This window comes from Calypte anna, chromosome 2 (genome assembly GCF_003957555.1).
Source record: "Calypte anna isolate BGI_N300 chromosome 2, bCalAnn1_v1.p, whole genome shotgun sequence".
Taxonomy (NCBI): domain Eukaryota; kingdom Metazoa; phylum Chordata; class Aves; order Apodiformes; family Trochilidae; genus Calypte; species Calypte anna.
In genome coordinates, this window is record NC_044245.1 from 39,777,699 (window position 1) to 39,802,510 (window position 24,812).

General features: G+C 41.0%; 1 protein-coding gene across 1 annotated transcript in view; it reads left to right on the forward strand.

Annotated features, from left to right (window-relative positions):
• Window positions 1–20,186, forward strand: part of LRRC3B (leucine rich repeat containing 3B) — a 45,948-nt gene extending 25,762 nt beyond the window's left edge. Inside the window, exon 2 of the mRNA XM_030445474.1 lies at window positions 18,901–20,186. Coding sequence (XP_030301334.1) covers window positions 19,064–19,843 — 780 coding nt within the window. The 5' untranslated portion in view covers window positions 18,901–19,063 and the 3' untranslated portion in view covers window positions 19,844–20,186. The remainder of the gene's footprint in view (window positions 1–18,900) is intronic.
• The last annotated feature ends 4,626 nt before the right edge of the window (window positions 20,187–24,812 follow it).

Genomic DNA, 24,812 nt, shown 5'->3' on the forward strand with positions numbered 1-24,812 from the left:
ACCAATGGGGAGGGTAGGTTAGTCAGCCAAAGAGAAATTGGGCATCCTCATTGAGTGGTGTCAGAGATGAGGAGCCACTCATCTTTGGCAGCGTTTTATCTTCTTTTCCAGCATGGTTCCACCAGTTTTAAGTTAATAAAAACATCTAGAAAGCCTTTCAGTTTCTTAAGGTTCCTTAAACAGCCAGCAACTCTTCTGGGAGTTGCATTACTGTGAGAACTTGACCTCAGACATTACATGAATTTCTGCCAGGGTCATTCCTTATCCTGTACACAAGTGAGTGTGGCTCTGGGTGAAACTGTGGCACTGCCTCAGAACTACTGGAAGACTCTGTGGATGTTGCAGGAATTATTCCCAAGAGGAGCTGTGTAGTCTTTTGGGCTGCTTTCTGCTCTCAGTGTTACACAAAAAGGGGCTCTGATTTTCCTCAGCATATGCTGCTAATGCATCTTGTTAAATTAGGGTTGCCATGTATGTATCTTGTTCATGGTAGACCATTCATAACATAGCCCGTACTGGGTGTCTTGTCTCACAGACACATCATATAATCTTGCCACAACCACCTGAGCTTCTGTTTCAGGGCATTACTTAGATCCTGAGGTCGAGGACAGCAAAACAGCAGCATCCAGTGGGGCCACTTTGCCTGTTTGGAAGGGGCTCTGACCGTTTGTGCATTGATGAAGTTCCTTCTCTTTGATTTGAAGAGAGATGACTGAAAGATCCAGTTGAAAGACATGCTGAAGAAAAAAACAAATGCCATCTTTTTGGCAAGACAGAAAAATGCCAGTGTTATTTAAATTTTACATTTTGATTGAAATGTTTCATATTGTGTGTTGGACACAAATTGTTTTCTCTCTCAGAAGTTTTTAAAAAGTCATTTTATAACTATGACTTTCATTAAAATTCAGTAAAAAAACATGTATATTACAGTAACACTAAAAAAATCAATTAAAGTGTCAAAACCAGCTTTGATACAAACGCTATGAAATGTAGCAGAAATAAGAAATTACTTAGCTGATAGAATGCCACTGTAAAGGGAAAGATATTAAATTATTGGGGGTTTTTCTTTTTCTCTTCATGCACCATCAAGCTTCAAGTCATCCACATTTTAGTGAGTAAAAGTAGACTACAGAACTTTGCCTGGGGAATACTGTAATAACTTTAAATGAAATAATTGATAATGTGTTATAAACAGGCTATTTTTTCTCTCATATTACTGTTACCTTTGATTCTAAGGGAAGGATAGTATTTCTATTGTTATAGATAAATGATTGCTACATTAAAGCAGCTGTTAAAATCACTGACAGAACTAGCCACTCATTCTTAACAAAGTTATCGGTGCACCTGTAACAGTAACTCAATATGAAATTACATTTTTTTCTGGGTGTTATTTGGTGCAGTGTGTGTGGTGGTTGTGCTCACGGTTGTTTTCTGGTGAGTTTTTTTGTGTGTGTATGGTTGGACTCAGTGATCTTAGAGGTCATTTCCAACCATGCCTAAGTCTGGTGGGTTAATATTGTAGATGAAGTTGTAAGGCACCTCCAGGACTGATGGTTGACTTGCCTGCTTCTCCCTGTTTGCAGAGGTGTTCGAATCTTCCAAGGTACTTTCATAGAATTTTAGAGTGGCTCTTTGCAAGATGACTGTTTTGGGTTTTTTGGTGGAAAGAAAAAGGAGAACTTATATAACCTATTAAAAAGGAAAGCGGGTGAAGTGATGCCTCAAAATAGCTTTTCAGGACTTGTTGAGACTCATGTCCTGAGTCTCAGCATGGTTGCCAGCACAGTCTTGTCGCAGCACAGCTTGCCATAGCACTGTCATGCTGTGGTTGCTAGCACGTGCTCTGCATCCTCTGTGGTGGGTGTGAAAGTTAGGAAACTACCTTGATTTCTCTCTTCATACTCAGAGCAGGCATGAGGCTGAGTTCTGTGGCAGCCTGGTTGAGGAGGGCATGGTGTCCACAATGGTGGCAATATAGGGGGGATGATGATCCATGCCATGGCTCTAAGTGTCTCCCTTCATAGAATCTTGGAATGGTTTGGGTTGGAAAAAATCTAGAACCCTCTAGTTCCAGCTTGTCATGGCAGAGATTCTTTCCACTTGGTCAGGTTGCTCAAAGACCCATCAACCCAGCCTTGAACTCTTTCAGGGAGGAGGCATCCACAACTTCTTTGGGCAACCTGTTCCAGTGTTGCACTGTCAGAGTGGAGAATTTTTTTCCTCATATATATAATCTAAATATACTCTCTTTTGGTTTGAAATGGTTCCCCCTTGTGCTGTTGCTACCTACCTGCTCTTGTATAAAGTCACTTTCCAGCCTTCCTTTAGACTCCCTTCAGGTACTAGAAGGCTGCTGTAAGGTTAGTTTTGGGGAGATGCTTTCTGAGCACTGTGAGAGCCCCAGTGATGCAGTAACACATGGCTATTGCCACAGTAACACTGCCTGCTTTCAAATTGAACTCATTGATCATGGGCCAGCTTGAAAATCAGTTGACAGCACTGTGTTTACTAAAGTTTAATACTAAGCTTTTCCTCAGGCTGGCAAAGGTTGCAAGGTCTGAAGTGTAGGTTTGCATCTGGAGATGGGAAAATCTGCCATTTTCAGGAAGCATCATTTTGGGATGATGCCCTGGACCAGTGAATGGCACTGAAAGCCCCTGTGCTGTGGGAGTTTAGTCCATTTTACTGTGCATCTGTTAACTTCACTGCCCAGTAAGGGAGAGCAGGGAAGAACTGCCCTTCTTTGGCTGTCTGAAAGCAAGGTTAAGGCAGTAGTCATCACAGGTGGGAGCTAGAAGGGACTAGCATTGCTGCAGCACTGTGGCACTGTGTCTGTGGCAAGTAAGGGAAGGCAAATGAGCAATGTAATGTTTCCTGTGATGGGAGCATGGGGAAAGAGATTTGGAAATGCTGCTCTCAAGTGATATCCTTTGTTTTATTCTTTGCCAGTCTGCATAGTTTGTACACAGGGGCTCGATAATGTTGCGTAGCACGTTTGGGTTTCTTTAGGAGTCCTAGACTGTTGCCTTATATTCAGATGTGGGATTTGAAAGCATAAAAGAGGTAAAGGTGCCTTTGAAATCCACTGATTCTTAAAAAATGAGAAAAGAGAGGGGCAGTTAGAGGTGCATTTTTCATTACTCTCTCATGGTGAAGATGTGTAAATATGAGATGCGACTATACCACTTTATGGGTTATTGACCGTTCCCAGTGCATCTCTTTCTACCATATTATTCAAAGGGAAGCTGATGCTATTGGTGGTGGGCTGCTTCATGGTTTGTCATGTAGCTCCCAGAAAGGTGGTAAAATTTACAGAAACCTGCCTAATGCTTGGCAATTTCATGGGGCTCCAGATTGGAAGTAGTTCACCCACTGGCTCATGAGCCAATGTGGTCTCTCACGTGAAACTCCTACGTCTGGCTTCCTCTCTTCACGGTGAGAGCACAGGCATGACAGAAGTTTCTGGTTCTGTTTCTTCTTTGCTCTTCCTGCAATTTCACAGGCTTTCCCGACAACCTTGAGTGTTTACCTTGAATGTTCCTGTTGATATCACTGCTATTCTACCCTCTATCTTTTTGTCCTTGAGTTAGTAGTTCTGCCAGTGAGACAAAGAATTTTTTTTTGTAGCTGGGCCATCTCTATATTGAGTCCCTAAATCCTAATATTTGTTTCTGACAGAGTAAAAGAAGAGGAAATGAGCGACTTCAAATTCTTATGGTTCAATTTTTGGGGTTTTTCTTTTTGGGAGGGGGAATGGTCAAGGAAGTAAAAAAACAAAGGCAACAGGTAAAATAAGTATTAATTTCAAAAGAATTCAGTTTTTAAAGTTTTGTTTGCCATTGTATTTCATTGCTTCTCCATTTCTCGTTTTACCTTCTGTAGTGAAATGAGGCAACCAGGTGCCACTAATTGCCAGGGAGTGGCATGAGCTTGTGTTAAGCCCACCTGTGCCTAATTAGGGTGGGCCCCCACTGCACATGAGCAGGACCAGGGGGCCAATAAAAGATAAGGCCTGAGTCACAAACTCAGCTCATGCTGGAATTCACAACCTCGGCATGCTTGGCTTTAACTGCTTCTTTCAGCACTGCACTACCTTCATTGCTCCACTAGAGCTCATCGCCGTCAGGGTGAGGCTTTGAGGAGTCTCGAACCCATGGCCTACAGCATTGCTCGGGTTGTCTGTGTAACAGCGTGTTAGTCCGCTGCGCCACCCAAGCCTCATTAAGTATTAATTGAAATTAATACTTATTTTACCTCCTACAACCCAGACTGTTTTGGGGCAGTGTATGGTCCCAAGTAACATGTGCTGGCAGAGCCACCATCGTTGTTACACTCAATGTGCCTCACCAAGAGTAGCTTCTGCTTCAAGAACCTGGAGGAGAAGGAGGGTATGTGTGTGCAACACACTGGGGACACATTCTCTATGCTTGGGAGTGATTTTTATAAATCTCATTAGAAGCAAGTGGGTTAGTGACCAGACAAGCATCCCAGGTGACATGGCGGGGCTTGGCATACCAATGTAAACTTGAGGCCACTTGGGCTTTTGTAGCAAGTGAAAAATTCAGTTTTATAGCTCTTCTGGAATCAGACTGAAACGAGAGACTGGTAGTAAACAACTTCTGTGCTAATAGCAGGGTGCCTTAGCGCTCAGGTGGTTTGGAACAGAAGCAAGTGCCTTTAAGCATTGTTTTATGGTATTGTGCATTTCAGACTGAAAAATGGTCACAAGCTTTATTACTTTAATATTAACACTTTTTCATTACACTCTCTTTCTCTCTGCCCCCCTCCTGCAAACTGCTGCATTCATCCATTACAAAGGGATGCTTTCTTTTTTCCCCTTGCCTGCCGTTTTTCACTGTGTGAGGAGGGAGAAGCAGGTGGGTGGCAGGAGGGACAGTTGAGGACATAATGGCACCGTGTCTGCTGCCAAGCAAAGCCAAAGCCCAGGCTGCGGCCAGATAACCTGTTGAGGTAACTCGCGAATCCCTCGATGATGAAAGCATCCCTCCTGCCGTGCCTGCCACTTCCTAGTGACCTGTGAGGAGACTGCCCCTCTTGTGAGAGCTTCTCACATTAGGTTTTTCCATCCTCCCTCCTGCTTACCAATGCCAGAAGCTTTGCAGTGCGGGTGTTTGTATCCATCTCTTCCCAACTCTTGGCATCAGGTAGTTCCACTGCATTTTCCACTGAGAGCTACGTGCCAGGATGTTTTAAAATTGGGAAGCGAGTAGTAGAGATTCACAGGACCAAATTTGCCTTGCTTTCCCCTGCAATTTGAAAAAAAAAAATGGTGCAATTTTATGTTTGTTTGTTTCAAAATCCTATTCTTATGTTCTCTTTCCCATTCTAAATAAGTCAAGTTCATCTCGGTGCCAGTACCAACTGTAACCAGAGTTAAATTACCCCCTCCCTGTTAGCTCTGCTTGGTTTTCAGTTTTCAACAAGCCTCAGTAAAATAAATCATGTCCCACTTGTCTTTAAATTTCATTATCATGACCTAACTTAATTTGCTATAAATTATTTCTACCTGAGCTTCTTCAGCTGTGAACTTGCAGCCTCCATTTTTGTGCTCATTGGACCATTGCCCAGCTAATCAAGTTTTTTTTTTAATTCCCAAGTCCTGCTTTTTTTATCAGCTAGCTCTGCCAAAGTCAACCTGTCAAAGCATAACCTCCGTGGGGGCACTCATAGAGCTGATGTATTCTTGTCTTTAAAATAAGGGTTTTATTGAACTGGGTTTTGGTCTCTTTCTGTTGTGCTCTAGCATTGCTAATAAAGACCTTCTTTCCCTTAGAATAAATGTGACTTTAACTGTTTGTTCTCATCTTGGAGGCAGCCATTGCAACACTTTCTTTTGGCTCTTTGTTTTCTCCTTGGGAAGAATGACTGACTGACTGGAAAATCTCCATTCACTCAGTATCAAGCAGCTGTGACTTGTTTTTGGTTTTTAGCACAGCTTGATTTCATGTCTGATAAAGATCGGTGTTTATTTCCACTAAGAAGTGCCAATCCTTTTTTTTTTTTCCTTTAGAGCTGTTCCTGTTACTCAGTACTTGTTGATAAACAACTTTTATTTCAGCCCCCTGAACACTGGAAGCTTGCCTCTCACCAAGCTGCTGAGTTGCAACCGGGCTAAATATTTTTGCTGAGTATGGGTCAGAGAACCCTTAAAGGAATTCAGCCTCCTACATCAAGTTGTAATAACAAATTACTGTGATCATATGTCCTCAGAACAGAAACTTACATAGCAAGCTTTTTATGACTTCAGAAAAATACTGTGTGGTTTTTAAAAAAGAAGGTAAAAGGATTTTACCTGACTTCCTGGGAAGCCTTGGAGATGCTTTAGAGCAGTAATTTCAAAATGAAAACAAGCTGATTGGTGCTTAGGTGGAACACATGTAATTTGCAAAATCCTTTAATGTCAGCTAAGGGCCTGATGTAACTCACCAGCACATTAAGCTGTAGCCAGTTTCTTAACTCTTATTTGGAGATAAGTGATAACATGCAGCGGTTTATGATGAGCAGTCCAACATTATCTTTGATTATAGCCTCTCTTTTGAAAAAAAGATGCTTCTGCTTTGTGTCTTGGTCCTGTGGAACGGGTCTTTTAACTATTTAAAGAGTAGTTTAACTGTTATGGGGGGTGTTGGTGGAACTGAGTTTTCTGGGTACATTCAGACTCCATTAAAGGCATCCCGTTATCTCCCGGTACGGCACGGTACAAGAACAGCGGGTGCGAAAGATACTGCCTTGGGCACACAGCAGGTCTCCTCAGTTCTGACATGCTTCGGTCTGACCTAAATTATTGGGCTCAATATGAGGCTTACTGGTAAAACGACACGTCATGTGGTAGGCAGGGGGTCAGATTAGATGATCTAATGGCTCCATCTGGCTTGAAATTTTTAATTAGGGAAATGCTGCCAGCACGAGATGGCAATGAAGCTTTTCGCTGCTCCGTTTCGTTTGCTTGGGAAATCCTCAGCTGAAGCAGAGCAGCAGAGGTTGTACTTGGGCTGGTCTTTTCCTTGGCCTCTAACACCAGTAGCAACCAGCAAAGCTAAAAGTGAGTCTTGATGGGAACCTGTTATTCATGCTTTCATGGAAGTACAAAAGCCATATGCCTAACTATTCCAGACTGTCACAAATTAAGCTTTTGGAGCCGTAATGATATAAAATAGCTCCAATGTTAGTCTAAACATAGAAATAAAATCTATTATTAGCCTGGTACTATGGCATTTATTGAAAGGAAGAAGATAAATTTCTCTGGCAAACTGATAAAAAAGACATGACAGTTATTTGAAGCTGCTCACGGATTAAAATACCAGAAATGAGGATGCAGTTTTAGTGGTGGGAGGTTTGCTACAGTAGAAGCTTATGATACCTTTGCTTGACACCTTTGGTACAGAAATGGGAGTTATAGATGTGTGTGGCACTGTGTGTGTGCTCTTTGCTCTCTCAGCTATGCAAGTGGCAGCATGCAGGTTTAATAACCATTGACACAACAAAACCAGCATCACTCATCAACCAGTTTCTCCATCAAGCCCAAATGGCTTGTAGTTCATGCAGTGTCAGTTGATTCCAGAAGGCCTTTGAATGTCTTCTTAAAGTTGCTAAGTGCTTATTGATCTCATAATTATTCCATACTTGCTGTGTGTTTTGCTGATTTTTTTTTTATGTGTCAATACATCACATTTCATTTCTGTAAGAGAAGATTGTAGTTTTGTGGCATCGAGCATTCAGTTTTAAGTTTAGAGGTTTTAACTGACATGTTTCAAAATTTATTGGTTTCCTATATATACAGATGTCACACATTTTATTTTTCTTGTATTTTTTCAAACTCAAATAACTCTCCTGAATGCTTCTTCAGGGTCCTGATGTTATATAGATGTAGCATGTTTCAAAGGGCACGAGTTGAATTAATAACTGTTGAGGCACTCTTTTCTAAAAAGTGCTCGATTGGTAATTTTGCTTGTGGGCTGCTGCCTCTCCCCCTTCTCTCCCACCCCCCCTGCCTCTCAGATTTTTTCATACAGTCATTGCTCTGGAAGTATGTTCTTTTTCTTTGTGATCTGTGTGTGTGTGAATATTAATCAGATTTTTTCGTGTTAGTAGTAGCTTCTACTGCCCTGGCTTCATTCCTTTGAAAAGCCCATGTGCTGTGGATTATTGTGCTCTGCGTTTATATCACTGGGCAGCTATGCCTGGAGAGAAATAGGCTTTGGTTCCCTATGGTTTCACACACAGGATAATCTAGATCCCAATTAAAAGTACATGAAACTGGATGCTAACTTGCCACTGTGGCATGGCCTCTTCTCACATCTGTATTTCCTTTTGAGGAATCTTACCCACGAGATGGTCTTGTCTGTGGTGACCCTTGGCAGTTGTCCTCTGTGGACAAAGGCCAGCTGGAAGAAGCAGCTTGCACGCATGCTCTGCTTCATTCTCCTCCTCCCTTCCCTGTCTTACTTTGGAGTCTGGAATGCATCTTACTTCTTCTAGGACTCCCTAGTGCCCAGGTATCTGCTGCCAGCAGCTGTCTTGCCTCGCTGCTTTGTGCAGCTGTTGTCAACTTCACAAAACACCTAGCCTGTTCCTCGCCGAATGGTCCCTTCAGGTTTGCATGCTGATTTTTGCCTTGCTAACTTTATTATCAGCACAGCTTCCCCAGCCTCATTACAACTTCTCTCTTCCTGCTGTCTACAAAGTTGCAGGAGCATTTGGATGAACCTCAAATGAGCCTGAAGATAACAGTATGCAGAACCAAGCAAGTGCCCTAAAAAGTGGAAGGCCTCCAGATGGTCTGAATCTTGCTTATCTTTGCAAGGTGGTAGCTTAAAGGCCTATTAGTCTCTGATAACACAGTTTTAGTTACCAGGGATTAGACTTACACTTAGCAGAGTAAGATTTTCAGATGGTTGAGGACACCATCTGCAGTCACCAGATGCAGTTATCAAGATTGACTTGCAAGACTTGTCACTGATTATGCTGGTAATCATTGAGGTGATCAGTGTAATTATCTTGAGATCAAGAAGACATTTTTTCTGATATGATACTGTAGAATTAAGCTGAAGGAGCATCTGTCATTAGTTATGGGGTAGAGTCAGGGTATGGCTCCAACCAAACACTTATCTTTTCACTTTGGTCACATTATGTTATAATATGGGAGAAAAAAGACCATCAAATATTGTGAATTGACCTTCCATGTTGAAGACCTGCTGCATTGCCTAATTGTTAAAGGCTCCTAGACATTCAGTTCATAACCAGACTTTAGAATAGACTTTAGTCTGTGTCTTTTTACCCAAGGAAGACAAATTATTTCCACTTCAGGATGCTTTCAGTGAATTTTTTTTCTGGTATAGATGATATGGTTGATTGACTCAGCTGCTGCTTTTTAAAATGGCATATATATGCTTACAAAATGTTGTTTACATTTCCCAGCAGGGTAGGATGCTCAGGGAAGGGATGAGAGTCTTTTGAAGTCTTAAGTCATATGAAGAGGATGCAGGAGATAACTGGGAAAAGTAATCAGCACTGGACATCTAAAAAGCAATTGATTCAGTCTTTGTTAGGGCTTGAAAGAAAGAGGTCTAAGAACATCCCCGACAGCTGTTTCTTTAATTTCCATCAAGGATGTAAAGTTTCATTTCAGGAAATGCATTGCTACCAAAGACTTCCAAGAGCAGAGCATCATAGGAAGGATAGTAGATAATTGGTGATGTTTTTCTGTCATTGATCTGTTGCTATATCTGCTAAGCTTCGCACAATTATTTATCAGCTGAGAGTTATAAAATAATTCCTGACTTGACATGAAAAAGGAGAAAAGTTAAACACATCTTTTAACATGAACCTAACCCATCAGTCTTAAAGTGCTGATTCATTTGCCCACATAGTATAATTAAGTAGGCTGTTAATCTGTAATAAGGATTGATACATTACGTGATCTCACAATCAGAAAGTAATTATAGCTTAATGTTCACTCCGTGACTGCTAAGTGAGGGTATTCATAGCCTAGGATCTGTAAATTTTTACCTACAGTTTGCTTCTACAACTGGAAGTGGTTTGCTATGAGCAGCTGTTAGAAAGATGTCTATACTGGAAGATTTTTGGGAACAAAATGTCAGCTTGCATTCTGTGTCCTGTCTTAGGGGAGAATATTACAGTTTGAGCACATTTGGTGTTTCATTAGATAATGAGTCCATTATATAATTGGAGTTCAGGCTTACACTGATTAATCATGACATTTCAGTTATTCATTGAATCAGTGATCTTTTGCACCCCTTTTTTCCCACCTCATTTGCTTTTGGATTCTATTAATTTCTCTCCTTAGTGCTTTAGGATTTCATCTTGCCGTGTTTTAAGAATCTGAAAATCTTCCACTGCCAGGGACTTTCATATGGGAATTTAAATCACCTGGCACCTTGCAAGCAGCTCTTGGCATCTCTCTGGTTTGGTGCTTCATAGCATTCTAACTGCCTACCTCCAAAGGCATCTGTGCTGTGAAGCAGCCAGGCAGCCACACTGTGTTTGAGGGGTATCACGGAAGATGCCTGAAAGACACTGCTTGTCCCAAGACTCAAGACCAGGTTCTTGTTTCATCTGCTAAATTGAATTTCCTGACTGTGTCTTGGAGCCACAGGGAGAGTGGAGTTGCCCCACTCGTAGTGTACCTCTGCAGCTAGTGAGATTGCCCTTAGCTGTGGCGTGCTGCCATGCCTTCCCCACTGACAGTACACAGCATTGTTTTAAAGGATTGTGTTGTTTGTCTGGAGGAATTCACTTGGCACCCATTAAATCTGTTGTTCTGTAGTGCACAGACAGCATGGAGACCAGAAGCAGCTGCTGTGTCGTCCTCTGGGTCCTGCTGCTCCCGCTCAGCTCCAGCTCGCAGGTATCCTCACTTTCAGGTTTGATAACCCCTCGGTCAGTCACGTTGTCATGGTGTAGGTTTATCATATATCCATTGGGAAGTGAACAAAAATACCTTTTTTTGTGTTTGGGTTTTTTTGTTGTTGTTTTTCGTTGTGGTGGTGTGGTTGTGAGGTTTTTTTTCAACATATCTGTCATTTTGATACTATCTCTTTTGAGCCATCATCCAAAACCTGGAACAGATACAGAGTAAGATGTAGAAGAAGGAGGCTTAGCATTTTTATGTCAATCTTCTTGGTTTTTTATTTAAACACTTCTGGTCAAATTCAATCCACAGGTGCTGGAGTAACCAGGTAGGATTTAATGGGAGTTTTCCCTCAGTGTACACAGACTCTTGCCCTCCAGAGGTTCAGCTGCTCTTGAACATGGCATGCAGAAATCACAGGAAAATCCAACATGTAGCTTACTAGAAGGTCTGTAATAACAGGTAGTAGAAGATTGATTAAGGATAGGATGTGCAGAAATAATTTTTCCAATTGGTTATCTTCTCTGTTTTTATTCTTCATAAATATGCCATCTGCAGTTGTTTGGGAGTAGTGGTAGCAAATCTTTTTCTTTGGTTCAGGTTAAATTTTTCTGTTCTAAGATGTTTAGCAAAGTGGACTTTTTAGGTGGGCTAATGGTCTGTGAATTTTAGGCTTTAGTCTCCAGCTTACGTCTGTCTTGCCAATACTAATTACAAGGTAATATTTTGTAGAGAAAAATTAGTATGGCATTTTAGGACAATGACAAATAAAGGAGTACAAAGACATAAAATATAGCTCTTTCTGGATGTGGAGAGCATGGCAAGTCTGTGTGTGTGCTGTGACAGACTGGCATTACAGAAAGAGGAGTTCAAGGAAAATAATCTGTTAAAACCGGGAATGTTTTGTACTTCAGTGGGTAGTATACCAAACCTGATTTACAACAAAAGTGTTCGATATGGCAAAGCTAAGACCTATTTTAATAGAGAGCAGGAGACTAGATTTATCAATGATTTTATTTTTTATATACTAACATTGTCAATGTCTTAAGGAAAAAAAGGAAAATAGTTATAATAATGTCAGGTCTTTCAGAACTATAAAACATCTCAGTAATTTTCTGGAAGTCAGATAAATGGTCTTTTTTTTATAGTGTTCCCTTTTAATGGATTTTTGGTTATAAAATTTTAATATTTATTCAAAATGCAAGTTTGCTCTAAAGGATGTCTAAAAAAAGGAGTCCTGTAGGAGTTTTTATTTCCTGGGCTTTTCTAATTCTGTATCAAACTTCCAAGAAGGTTGTTAGTCTGAAGGCTTGGAGTTTACTTAGTCTGGGTTTGAGAAGTAGAGCTGGGTTTTCAGGGATCTCTTGAAGGCTTTTTGGGAGCTGAGAGTTTCCTTTGAAGGTGGTAGAGCTAACACACACAAATGCCAGCAGTTTATAGATTCATATGTGAGTCCTATGGGCTGTACATGAGGACAGGAGCCCTCAACATGTGCAGCACATCTCCTGCGTGGAGGGCCAGCAACTACCATAAGGGATGCCTTTGGTATCAAGGGAAAAAACAGTAATGTTTGTGGTGGACTCTGTGATCCCCAGGAGTGTGGAGCTCTTGCCATGATCTGGTGCCAAATGAGGGCTTCTCCAGATACTGCACCTAAAGTTAGTAGCATGATCATTTGAGTTTTCCAGCTGCAGATCATCAGCAGTGTGGTATGGCTGCGCAGGCGAATTGTGCACCAGATCTGCATGCTTGGGGAGGTGGGCTGTGCATAATTTTTTCCAATTTTTCCAGTGGCTGAAAAGTGACAGACCAGACAGATTGAATGCAATGATGATGCAGCCAACAGGCCACCCCCTGTGGTCAATCTGTTGGCTGCTTCCTTTTGCTTCTTCCTGCTCTTGCTTGCTTGTTTGAGCACATAAGGTACAGTAATAATAAATTCCTCTCTAGTCATGCCACCTTCAGTAACTGCAAATACAAATGTGCATGCATGTGCTAAGCATCTCTAGCTAGCTGTGACCCCTTTGACATTGCTGGAGTAATGGGTGCAATCTTTTTCATCAGGGGATCCAGCTTTGAGGAGAAGAAGGGACATTGTTCAAGTGTTTTACATTATTGATAGGGAAATATCAGTTGGTATCCCTAAATTTCCTTCACAGTGAGATGCGTGTGCCATGGAGCTCTCTTTGCACATGACAAGAGGATGGTGCAATTTCTCAAATGCCCCTGAATATAATTTATTAATTTATTATATGCCCCTATAATTTAGCTTATGGAATCTGCATGGATGATCATGTGTGAGATGGAAATATGTCTTAGCATAATAGTAACACAGTGAAAAACCCTTTGTAGCAAGACTTTCTGATCCTAAAAGCTACATTAAAATCTTTATATAGCTGACAGCTATGCTCTCCCTTTCCTGCTGTGCCCTGAGACTTGACTGGTGTAAAGGTCTGGGAAAGAAAAGCCCCAGGTACCAGGCTAGGTTGGGGACTGAGCTACTGGAGAGCAGCACAGGTGAAAGGGACCTCGCGGTGCTGGTGGATGGAAGGATGACCATGAGCCAGCAATGTACTCTTGTGGCCAAGAAGGCCAATGGCATCCTGGGGTGCATGAGAAGGGGGGGGTGGTTAGTAGGATGAGAGAGGTTTTCTTACCTCTGTACTCTGCCCTGGTGAGGCCACATCTGGAATATTGTGTCCAGTTCTGGGCCCCTCAGTTCCAGAAGGACAGGAAGCTACTTGAAAGAGCCCAGAGCAGAACCACCAAGATGAATAAGGGAGTGGAACACCTCCCTGATGAGGAAAGGTTGAGGGAGGTGGGTCTCTTCAGCTTGGAGAAGAGAAGAATGAGAGGTGACCTCATCAATGTTTATAAATATGTAAGGGGCAAGTGCCAGGAATCATAGAATCATGGAATTGGCTGGGTTGGAAGGGACCTCAGAGATCATCAAGTCCAACCCTTGATCAACTACCACTGCAGTTACCAGACCATGGCACTGAGTGCCACATCCAGTCTCTTTTTAAATATCCCCAGGCATGGAGAATCCACTACTTCCCTGGGCAGCCCATTCCAATGTCTGATCACCCTCTTTGTAAAGAAATTCTTTCTAATATACAACCTAAACCTCCCCCAGCACAACTTAAGACCATGCACTCTTGTCTTGCTGAGAGTTGCCTGGGAAAAGAGACCAACCCCCACCTGGCTACACCCTCCTTTCAGGGAGCTGTATAGAGTGATGAGATCTCCTCTGAGCCTCCTCTTCTCCAGGCTGAAAGGATGGAGTCAAACGTTTCTCAGAGCTGACTAATAATAGGACAAGGGGCAATGGTTATAAACTGGAGCATAGGTGGTTCCATATAAATATTAAGTAGGAAGAATTTTTTCACTGTTCAGTGTGACAGAGCACTGAACAGGCTGCCCAGGGAGGTTTTGGAGTCTCCTTCCCTGGAGACATTCAAAGCCCACCTGGATGCATTCCTGTGTGACCTGCTATAGGTGTCCCTACTCTGGCAGGGGGGTTGGACTAGATGATCTTTCAAGGTTCCTTCCAACCCCTAACTTTCTATGATTCTATGGCTGCAAAAATTTGCTTTGCTCCTGTGCCCTCACTGCTTCCCCCCAGATTCCAGTACTACTGCAGTTGCCCATAGCATCACTCCTGCTTTTTGGGGGCGCTGCTGCAGTCCCTCTTCGTCTGCTAGGCACCTCACATACTTCTGCCTTTTGGTTTTTTGCAGCTCATTTCGTGCTATGGCTTCATGGTCCCATGCAACCTCCAGACCTAGCCAGGGGCATAAGAACTTCTTGTGCAGCTGGGGCTGTGCTCTGCCCATTCACAGTGCTGCACTCTCTAGTTCTTGTTCTTAAGCTTCAAGGTGGCAAATGCAGCTGACTGACCCAGTTATCTCTCAAATAGCTGTGATCAGCCCATCGGCCTCTGTAAAGAGAAGAGGGCAAAGAGGGAACACATCGTGGGTAGGGACAGGAAGTCAACTGGAAGAAACACACTTTCTGATGGACCCTGTGATGGGTACCATGCTTCAGGTGCAGCTTGATGCCATAGCACTTTCAGTCTGTTATTGTCAGCACCCAATTACATCGCATCCCAAAGAAAGAGCATCTTCCAAAATACCTGCAGTATTTATACAATTCGTATTGCCAGAAGAGTGCATTCTGCACAGAGCCTGTGCTGATTGGCTTAGGAAACAAGGATGGACCATATCTGCCTCTATTTTTCTATTTTTGCTTGTTTGTGAATTATAGCAACAACAAAATTTTAAACTCCTCCCATTTCTTGTCACTTACAGAGTCCTTACAATCTGTGATCCAGGGAAGGCCAGTGTGGTGCTGACTGCAGAGAGCTGCTGCTAAGTCCAGGTAGCTGGAAGCTCTAATGCTCTTTGCATCACTCATTTCTTGTGGGGAGGAGTTATTAATCAAATACCTAGTTTAGTAGTATTGCATTCAGATGCTAAGATCCAGTCTCTGTGCCTTACTTGCTGGAAAGACAAACATCTGCAAGTGCCTGACACCTGAAGCTCAGTAGAAATCTCTCTGTGTATTAAAAGCAAATGTGCTCTCCTTTGGGATTTTAGAACTGCACATTTTCCTGTGCTGCTGGATGTTTGTACAGAGTGAATGGTCTTGGGGGAGCCTGAGAAGAGGAAAGCTTGAAACCCAGTTTAAATTGCAAGACTAAAGAATACAGTCATCCCTCTGACTTTTATTGCCCTGCAATATTTTACTTGTACATTCAGTTCTCTGTGTTTGTACTTGTATATTAGAAATGCACACAAAAAGCCTTTTCATACCATGTTCTTATCTATGCTTCTAGCATTGCTGTCATTGTCCTTCATTTCTTCTTTTTTTTCTTTATTTACAGATTTCCATTTAATTCTGTGTCTTCCATCCTTTTCTCTGTAGTCTATATGTCTTCTGTGTATCTGTCTGGTAGATAACTTGTCTTTATTCCTTGTTACCTTGTTTATCTGTTGCATTCCAAACAGAGAAAATCAGATAGACACTCAGAAAGCCAAAAATCTTATTTTTGGCATTACAAATATCCAGATCCTACTTCCCTTTCCTCTTTTGCAGCTACTAGGATGTCTGTTAGTCAAGAAAGTCCTTATTTTAAGTTTTTTTGTGAAACCCAAACTTCAGATATCCCTTGGATCAGGTATTCTGGTTATGGAAGTAAACAAAACTCTGAATAATGCTTATTTCTGTTGGTTTGCTTCCAGTTAATTTACTGAGAATTTGCTGAGCTTTGTTGTTGCTCTGCTAAGTTTTGTTGACTGGGTTGTTCATTATGGGTTTAAACTTGTATTTTCTCTTCGTAACAGCTTAAAATATTGGGAATTTCTCCCCCCCTCTTTACCCATTTACTTAGTTACTGCTTTTGAAGAGGCATTGCTTCATTAAACACTGTTTTGCTTAGTCTCTCATGATCCTACTTCTTCCATTCTAAACAGCATTAATACATTAAGAAAAAAGAGCTGTATTTGTTTTCAGTTGTGTGCAGACATTCCGTGTGGGTTTTGGTGCGTGGAGCATCTCTGACACGTGATCTCTGGTAGCATAACTGCTCTGTGGAGGACTCTGCAGGGTCCAGGGTATAATTCCAGGTTGGCAGGGTTGGGTTTTTTTTTAGTCTGTAATGAAGATATTGTGATATTTAATTGTCACATTCTGGTGAGAACAGGGTGATTTTTATGCTTCTGCAAAACTAAGCATCTGCTTAAGGTCCTTGCTCTTTCAACCTCCTCCGTTCCTGCAGTAGGACTCCGGTATTGTTGGTGGAAAGCCACTTCATACAAGTAGTCAGTGATGAGATGCTTATTATGTGATGATGATGATGATGAGCTGGACCATTCATCTACTCTTTTGGTGCTACACAGTAGTGAGATGCTTAAATATGAAAAGGAAGAGAAAATAGGTGTGGTTTGTTTTTTTTTAACTGTGACAGCCTCCAGGGCTGTAGGAGGGAGGAGCAGATTGCCAGCTTCCAGCTGCCAAGCTCCAGCTTGGACATCCAATCCAGCTGCACATCTTAGCAAGTACTTAACACTTCTGGCCAGGCTGGGAAAAAACTTCTGTAACTTGTCTCCTTCTGTAGCAGCTTGCTGTTTGATTTGAAGACCAAGCACTGCAACGATGGAAGAGCTGCTGGGAAGAAGGGTGCAGCCCACTGCAATGGACTTTCATGTAAACCCTGTTCCTTCCACAGAGCTCCTGCAGGACTCCCTGTTGGTTGTGGGGGTGCTGCCTCATCTCTGTTTCCTCAGAGAGAGCTTTTTTTGCTCTGCTTACATCCCTTTGAATGGTTCACACTTCCAGGGTTAACTTCATAATTTCTCATTGCTAACAATTTCCATTCTTTTTCAGAGTAGAACATCTCCCTGTTATGGAGTCCAAGTATAAAAACTTTCTGGTTAGGTTCCTGGGCCAGCTTTCTCTTGATCAATAGCTAAGCTGAAGACTATTGGTGGTACACTACTACTCTCTGTAGTGTGCTGAGCTTTTGCTGTTCCCAGGCCATAATAATGAAGGAATCACACATATTGTATGTTACCCAGATGTTTTGGGCTTTTTTGTTAGGGTTTTGTTTAGGGTTTTTTAGTTTGTTTTGTTTTGTTTATCTTCTTTCTGTGGTACTACTGACATGCTAAGCCTCAGCAGAAGGGTTAAATAAAACTTGAGCTTGGGGTTGAAATACACATCTGATCCGTATTACTGGGATGTGCCAGGAACTGCAGTTGGTATGTGAGTTCTGCAAGGCATAAAAAGTGGTCGCAATGCAATTTCTTCTGTTTCCTGCAGAATCACAAATACCCTCCCTACAGGGATTCTGTTGTTCAGTGGACTACACCATGGGTTCAGGGTTGGGGGTGTGGGATATGGTAGGGGGGGAAATTAATTTATATGTAAATGCAACCTGAAGGCTGCAAATGTGCAAAGACAGAGCACATGTACATGAAAATAAATGGACCTGTTGTGGTTAGAAAATTCACCATAATAGGGGAAAAGAATTAATGAGGTTGTCTTTGAAAGCTTACAGGTCAGCACTTAAGACTTCTGTATTCTGTGCTCCAATTAAAGGAGAAAATGGCAGAGCTACTGGATATTTAAAATTTTTAAGCCAACTTGAGAAAGAAGCAGAAACAATATTTTTCATGTGTTTGTTTGCAAATTACATGCAATAAGTAAGATTTTTGTTTGTTTGTTTGGCTTGTACATAGGTTTTTGTGAGTTTTATTTGGTTTGGGGGGGATGTGAGTTTTTGGAAATTGTTGCATTTCTTTCTTTTTTCCTCCATGTGGAATAAGAGGAAAATTTTCAAGTAAACTGCAAGTAGAAATTACTTCTGTCTCACAGTGGTGTCTCAGAAAATGCTCTGTGGTACAGGAAATCCAGCAGCAAAAAGCAGGAGAGGAGGAGGAGAAGACATACAGGGAGATGGATGTTTGTGGTGCCTTGCAGCAGCTTTTGTTTTACTTAGTTTTTGTTTCGTGATATAATAAGAATATTTCCTTGAAAAGAATATTTCCTGAAGTACTTTGATTTGGACTTTAAAGTAGCATAAATTATCTTGAGATAAGTTCACATTAACTCACTACTCACTTGTCATTATTGCTTGAGATACAACTCTTAGCTCCTATGAATGCATCTACTTTAGCATGGGAAAATGTAATTTACTTTTATAGCTGTTTGTAAAAACAAACCAGTGCCTCCTCTAATAAGTATTAAAGTCCAAACCTCTGCAATTAGTGTAATAAGTGTAGTCTATCCTCTTAAAAAAGTACTGGGGATTTATGTACTAAACTCAGATTAATGCTAATAGGAGTTACCTAAATAAATCCTCCAGTGTACTGGTAGGATAATGGATCATTTATTTAGTGTTGTCCTTCATGTCGACTTAATTTCATTTCTATCTTTTAAAATGAAAAAAAAAAAAAGGGGGACTGGATTTTATGGTATAAAAATCTTGTTTTCTTTCCTCTCTATAGGTGTGCTCCTAAGAAGAGTATTGACCATGAGGAAGCCAACATATTAGTCAGTTTTTACTAATCCCACTGAAGAAAATGAAGCCACCTTTCAGCTTTGCCGGCCCTTTTCCCACCACTGTTGGCTGAATGAGAAATGGTCGTGTGATTATGCTGACACCCCAGCATGCATTTGGTAGACCTGTGGTTGACTCGTTCCCTCTCCATGTGTCTGCTCTTACAAAGTTTTGTCCTCATGATACTGTGCTTTCATTCTGCCAGTATGTGCCCGAAAGGTTGCCTCTGCTCTCACTCGGGAGGTCTGAATGTCAGCTGTAGCAATGCCAACCTCAAGGAGATACCCAGAGATCTTCCTCCAGAAACAGTCTTACTCTATTTGGACTCCAATCAGATAACATCTATCCCCAACGAAATTTTTAAGGACTTGCACCAGCTGAGAGTCCTCAATCTCTCAAAAAACGGGATCGAGTTTATAGACGAACATGCCTTCAAAGGGGTGGCAGAAACCTTGCAGACTCTGGATTTGTCTGACAACCGGATTCAAAGCGTGCACAAAAATGCTTTCAACAACCTAAAGGCCAGAGCCAGAATCGCCAACAACCCCTGGCACTGTGACTGCACGCTGCAGCAGGTGCTGAGGAGCATGGCCTCCAACCACGAGACGGCCAACAACGTCATCTGCAAGACTTCTGTGCTTGATGAGCACGCTGGGAGACCATTCCTCAACGCTGCCAATGATGCTGACCTCTGCAACCTTCCTAAAAAGACTACTGACTACGCCATGCTGGTCACCATGTTTGGCTGGTTCACCATGGTGATCTCATACGTGGTTTATTACGTCCGGCAAAACCAGGAGGATGCAAGGAGGCACCTTGAGTACTTGAAATCCCTGCCAAGCAGGCAAAAGAAACCAGATGAAGCTGATGACATTAGCACTGTGGTATAGTATTCTGAATACAATGACTGCCTTCGTGACAGAAACCAGATTTGGATGACATTAAAACCAGAGGTTTACTTCTAACATTCATTGTAAACATTAAGACTTTTGTTGTGGTTTTTTGGTTTTTGGTTTTTTTTTTTCTGTTTAACTGAATTTCGCCACTGTTGAGCTTTCTGAGAGAAAAGAAACCTGCTGTCCAGGTGGTATACTTCAGTTGTTTCTCTGGTGGTATCCTAAAACAAGTGAATTAATATGTAAACGTTAGTTTAGACCCATTCCGCTATTTAATAACGAAATTTATTTTTTTAATTTAAAAACCAAATAAAAGCTTAAATTTGAACCATGTAAACCAGAGTAATTTATTGATCAGAAACGTATCCTGTAACAGGGCACACTTGGTTTGATCAGGTAGAACAGAGGAGCAATGGCAAAACAGGCTGTGAGAGGTCTGGGAGCAGAGGGTTCCCAAAAAGCACTTCTCTCCTTGGAGTGCCAGGTGAAGAGGAAGAGCTGGTGAATGGTGTAGTGAAATGAGGCAGCCAGGTGCCACTAATTGCCAGGTGGTGGTCCAGGAGCAACTGACCTCTTTTATTGGCCCCCTGGTCCTGCTCATGGGCAGTGGGGGCCCGCCCTAATTAGGCACAGGTGGGCTTGACACAAGCTCATGCCCACTACCTGGCAATTAGTGGCACCTGGTTGCCTCATTTCACTACAGAATGGTACCCCTCACTTTTGGGGCTGCTCACCGTGATGGGAGAGGGACACTGTGTCCCAACTCCTGGTGTGAGGGACCAAAGCTTGGCTAGGACTCAGAGGGTATTTCTTCAGTCCTGGGGAGAAGCCAAGGGAAGGAGCTGCATTGTAGGACATGGAAAGGAGGTAAGTGGGGCCATGGTGGGTTTTCATCTAATACCCACTTACTGCTTTCCATGAGCTTCAAGCAGGTGTCTCCCAGCACTGGGGAGTACAGCAAGAAAGGAGGAACAGAATTAGGATACTGTTCAAACTAGAGCACTGCTAGTGATGGAGGAAAAAAAAAAAAGGAAAAAAAAAAAGGAAAAAAAAAATTAGTTTTTTTAACTGTATATTTGTTTGTAACTAAAAGGGGCTTTATTTTTTTAGGGTGCAGTCTTTTTCAAAAAGCTGAATGAAATAAGTGAATATGTAGACTGGGCGTGATCTGTTGTGCGTTAGAAAATATTTTTGTATGGATTTATGGGTAAATGCGTAGGAAGGTATAAAGCCCATGAAGTTAAACTCAGCCTTGAATATGAAATGGCTATTTTAAAGCTCAGCTGTCAAAAAAATTGATGGTTTTCTTGTTTTATAGAGAAAGTGTTCAGAGGGATCAAATTCACAAGAGTGTATTCCTTTTGTCCTTTATTACCATAATGAAATTGTATTTTCTCTCTGGGTTCCTATAGATCCAGTGTAACCAGCATTGGAATATAGATTGCAGAAGGGTGGATTAAAAAAATATAAAATGCTGCTCTGCAAAAACAAACATTAAAGGACAGCCTTAAAAAAAATTCAAAAAGCTTCAGTAATGTCTCCCATGCCATTACTTGTTATTTCTGCTATACTTGCTTATTTTTTTCAGAACACTCTTAAAAGAATATTTAAAATTTATTCCAAAATAACTTTTTGTTTTTAAATATGCACAGTCACCTTTTTTTTTGTCTTTGTGGGCCAACTCCTGCTTGAGTAACTGCCCTTGTCACCAGCTTAGCTATTTGGATTATTCTAGCTCAATGAACAGGTTTTGGTATATTAAAAGAATGTTAATGTTTGCAGAGGTACAGTCAGTCCAGAAAATACCTTCTCTCTAATATTTCTTGCCTCCCCTGTAGTTTGTGTTTTATATCTTCCTTTTTTCAAGCTTTTTTCTAACTTGCTGAACTCTTCAGCATTTTGCCCAAGTGCCACCCCCAGCTCCCTGAGCTCTACTTGGCCTCCTGCAGGAGCTAAAAGCAGTGGGACTGAATACACAGGTGAATCAGAAGAGGGCAGAGGAAATGTTATATTTTACTTTGCGATTTAATAAACCTTACTGAATGGGATGTGTAGTGCCTCTGTGTAGGCTGAGCCAAGTTAATTTCTGGTACAATTTTTGTAATCTCACTAAAGTGTCCTTCGTGGTAAAATTTATCTTGTTTCTATTGCTGTGTTCCCCAAGCGGCATTTCAGATCCCAGCTGGAATGCTACTTTTGGAAAAAGCAGGGAGGACAGGCTCAAAGAAAGGACTAACTGTAAAGAATCCAGTGCTGCTTATTCACAAGTAAATGCAGGAATTTCTTCAAAAAATTTGGACAAAAATTTTTAAACAGCAGCATTTACAAAAACCTGGACAGTCATAAGACACTAAAAGACTTGCAGGTTTTTTTAATTTACTTTCAAGCAGCATTAATACAAACAAACAAAAAAAACCCACTGCACCACTGATCTCTGCCTCTAATTGGCTGAAAAAAACTACAAAATAATTTATCTTTAACTTTTCCATTTTTCTACTTTATTACTTGATCTGTTAGACTGGTTCTGGAGCTGGAGTGGTTTTGCCCTGATCCGACTCCACCTGTTCAAATTCTGACCAAAAATAATTGAAACCAAGTTAAACAGTACTCTGTAGAAAGGCTCTGGAGGGATGGCTTCATAGCAGTTCTTCAGGTGTACTGTTTTTCTTTAATTGGTTCCTTATCAAACATCTCTCCTTACAAAACTTTTCCTTTATTCTTTTAAGCCAGTACTAAAATCTCTGTTTAAAATCTAAGAATCAAGTCCATGCTCTGACAACCAAGAGATGTAAACTTATCAGGTGGAATTTAGCTGACAAGGAAAACAGATTAAATCACTGTTTGTCAGCTATGTGGACTTGACACTGCCAGTATTCCTGACTATTCAAATATTTGAGCTATACCTTATTGTTTCATTAAAAAGAAACAATAAGATAAAAATCTGTAGCATAGGATTTTTAGCACTTGTTTTTTATTGTGGTTACTGTACACCTTTCTGTCTGTAAAAAAGTCAACATAGTACCCTTTGAAGTCAGTGCTACAAACCTTGTAAAATTTGATTGCATAATACTTCAAGGGGTTTTGCTCAAAAATGAGTTAATTGCTCTATTTTTATCTATGATACCTTAGCATATAAATACAATGAAAGGAAATGTATTTTTCTGTATTCACAGGAGATGATATATGACAGAAAATACAGAGGGGAGTGCATAGTACAGTGATTCTTAATCCTTTTGTTCATTAAGATGCTTTAAGTAGGGCTTTAGCTCAATAGATTAAATGTGATTTATTGCACTACCTCTGTTTTTTTAAACAAACTTCTAGTTTTTGTTTCTAAAGTGTAAAGGAAAACAATTTTTTTTTTTCTTAAAACAAATGCTGACTTTTCTCTTCTAATTTTCCAGTGTCACTCTGCTCTGTTGGTAAGATCTGTGATGATGCATTTGCACTGTTTATTTAGACTCATCCTTTATACTTTTATTCTGTTCTTAGTATTATAGATAGGTAAATACGGGTATCTTCACTATTAATGCACATTATGATTTTAAGTCTTCAGCAGCAAGATTTTGCACTGCAATTGCTGTCCCTTTCAGGAGCCGAGTATGAACAGAAAATGTGTTGGTGCAGGTTCTCATCTTCCCAGGGAGAAAAAAGGGGAATTCTGGTTTACCAAAGAGATGTGATACAGAAAATCCATTGCGGTGTGTTTCATTTTGAAAGGGGCAAATTACAAGCATTAGGAATCAAGAAAAAAAAAAAGAAAGTAAAAGGAGCATCTGGAGGCTAAAATGCTTGAAGGTATCATGGGGTTTCACAGCATGTTTAGATGAGCAGTGCAGTCTCAGAGTGAGTCTAAATCAATTTTTAAAAAGAGCATCCATCCACTCCCGCACCTGGAAAAAAAGCCAGCATTGATAAACAAGACTAAATGAGCTTTCAGGAGTTGAAAACACAGGTTTTTAATTGTAAGAGTGAAAATAGAAGAGGGTATAAATTTTGGTTAGATGAAAAGGCATATTATGGCCAAAACAAATTGGAGCATTTTTTCTAAGCAAATCAGAAATAGGAATCCCACCTCAGCAAGGGCCAAGAGTACTCAGGTACACAGAGAGCCCTGTGGATAGATAGGGCAAATGTTCTGGAAGACACTAAGCTATCATGTGAGAAGGGGAAAGCCTATCCTATGAACGAGTTACTGGTTAAAAAATAAGAAACAAAAGTAAAAAGAAATCATTTGTTTTCTTGAAGGAGGGTGGTTGCTGAATTGTCTGAGGTATTCTAGAGATCTCAGAATGGGATCAATGCTCTGCAACATACCTCAGGCTGATCTGTAAAACGGAGTGAATAATGAACTGGTAATGTTTGTGGATGATAAACAGTTATTGAGGGACAGTCCAACTTACAGCTAAGTGTGAAGAAATACAGAAGGTTCTCACATTTCTAAGATAACAGATGACAATAAAATGAAGGTTGGATTTGGTGTGAATAACTGCAAAGTACTGCAGGTGGCATGTCCTTAGCTATGAATACAGGAATAATATCTAAATTGCCTATAATCAAGTGTAAAAGATGTCTTGAAGGCACAGTGGGAAGCTCTTCAGTGACAAACACCAGAAAGTATTAGGAGGGAAATAGATGGCCAGACTGTGGTGGAGTGGCATAATAATCAATGAAATAAAATCTGTGATGAACCCACATCTGGAGCATTGCATTCAGTCCAGGTTCTCCTCATCTCCAAAAAACGTAGATCTGTAGTCTCCAAACTACAGAAGGTATAGAGAAAGTAAGTAAGATAATCAAGGATATGAAGGTTTTTCCCATAGGAGAAGACATCAAACATCCCACAGCATGGGGCTGAGATACCAGAAGATACAAGAACTGGAGTAGCACACAAGAGGTGCCTTGAGAAGGGCTGATCTCTGTTTCTTGAAAAAAAAAAAAAAAAAAAAAAAAAAAAGAACAG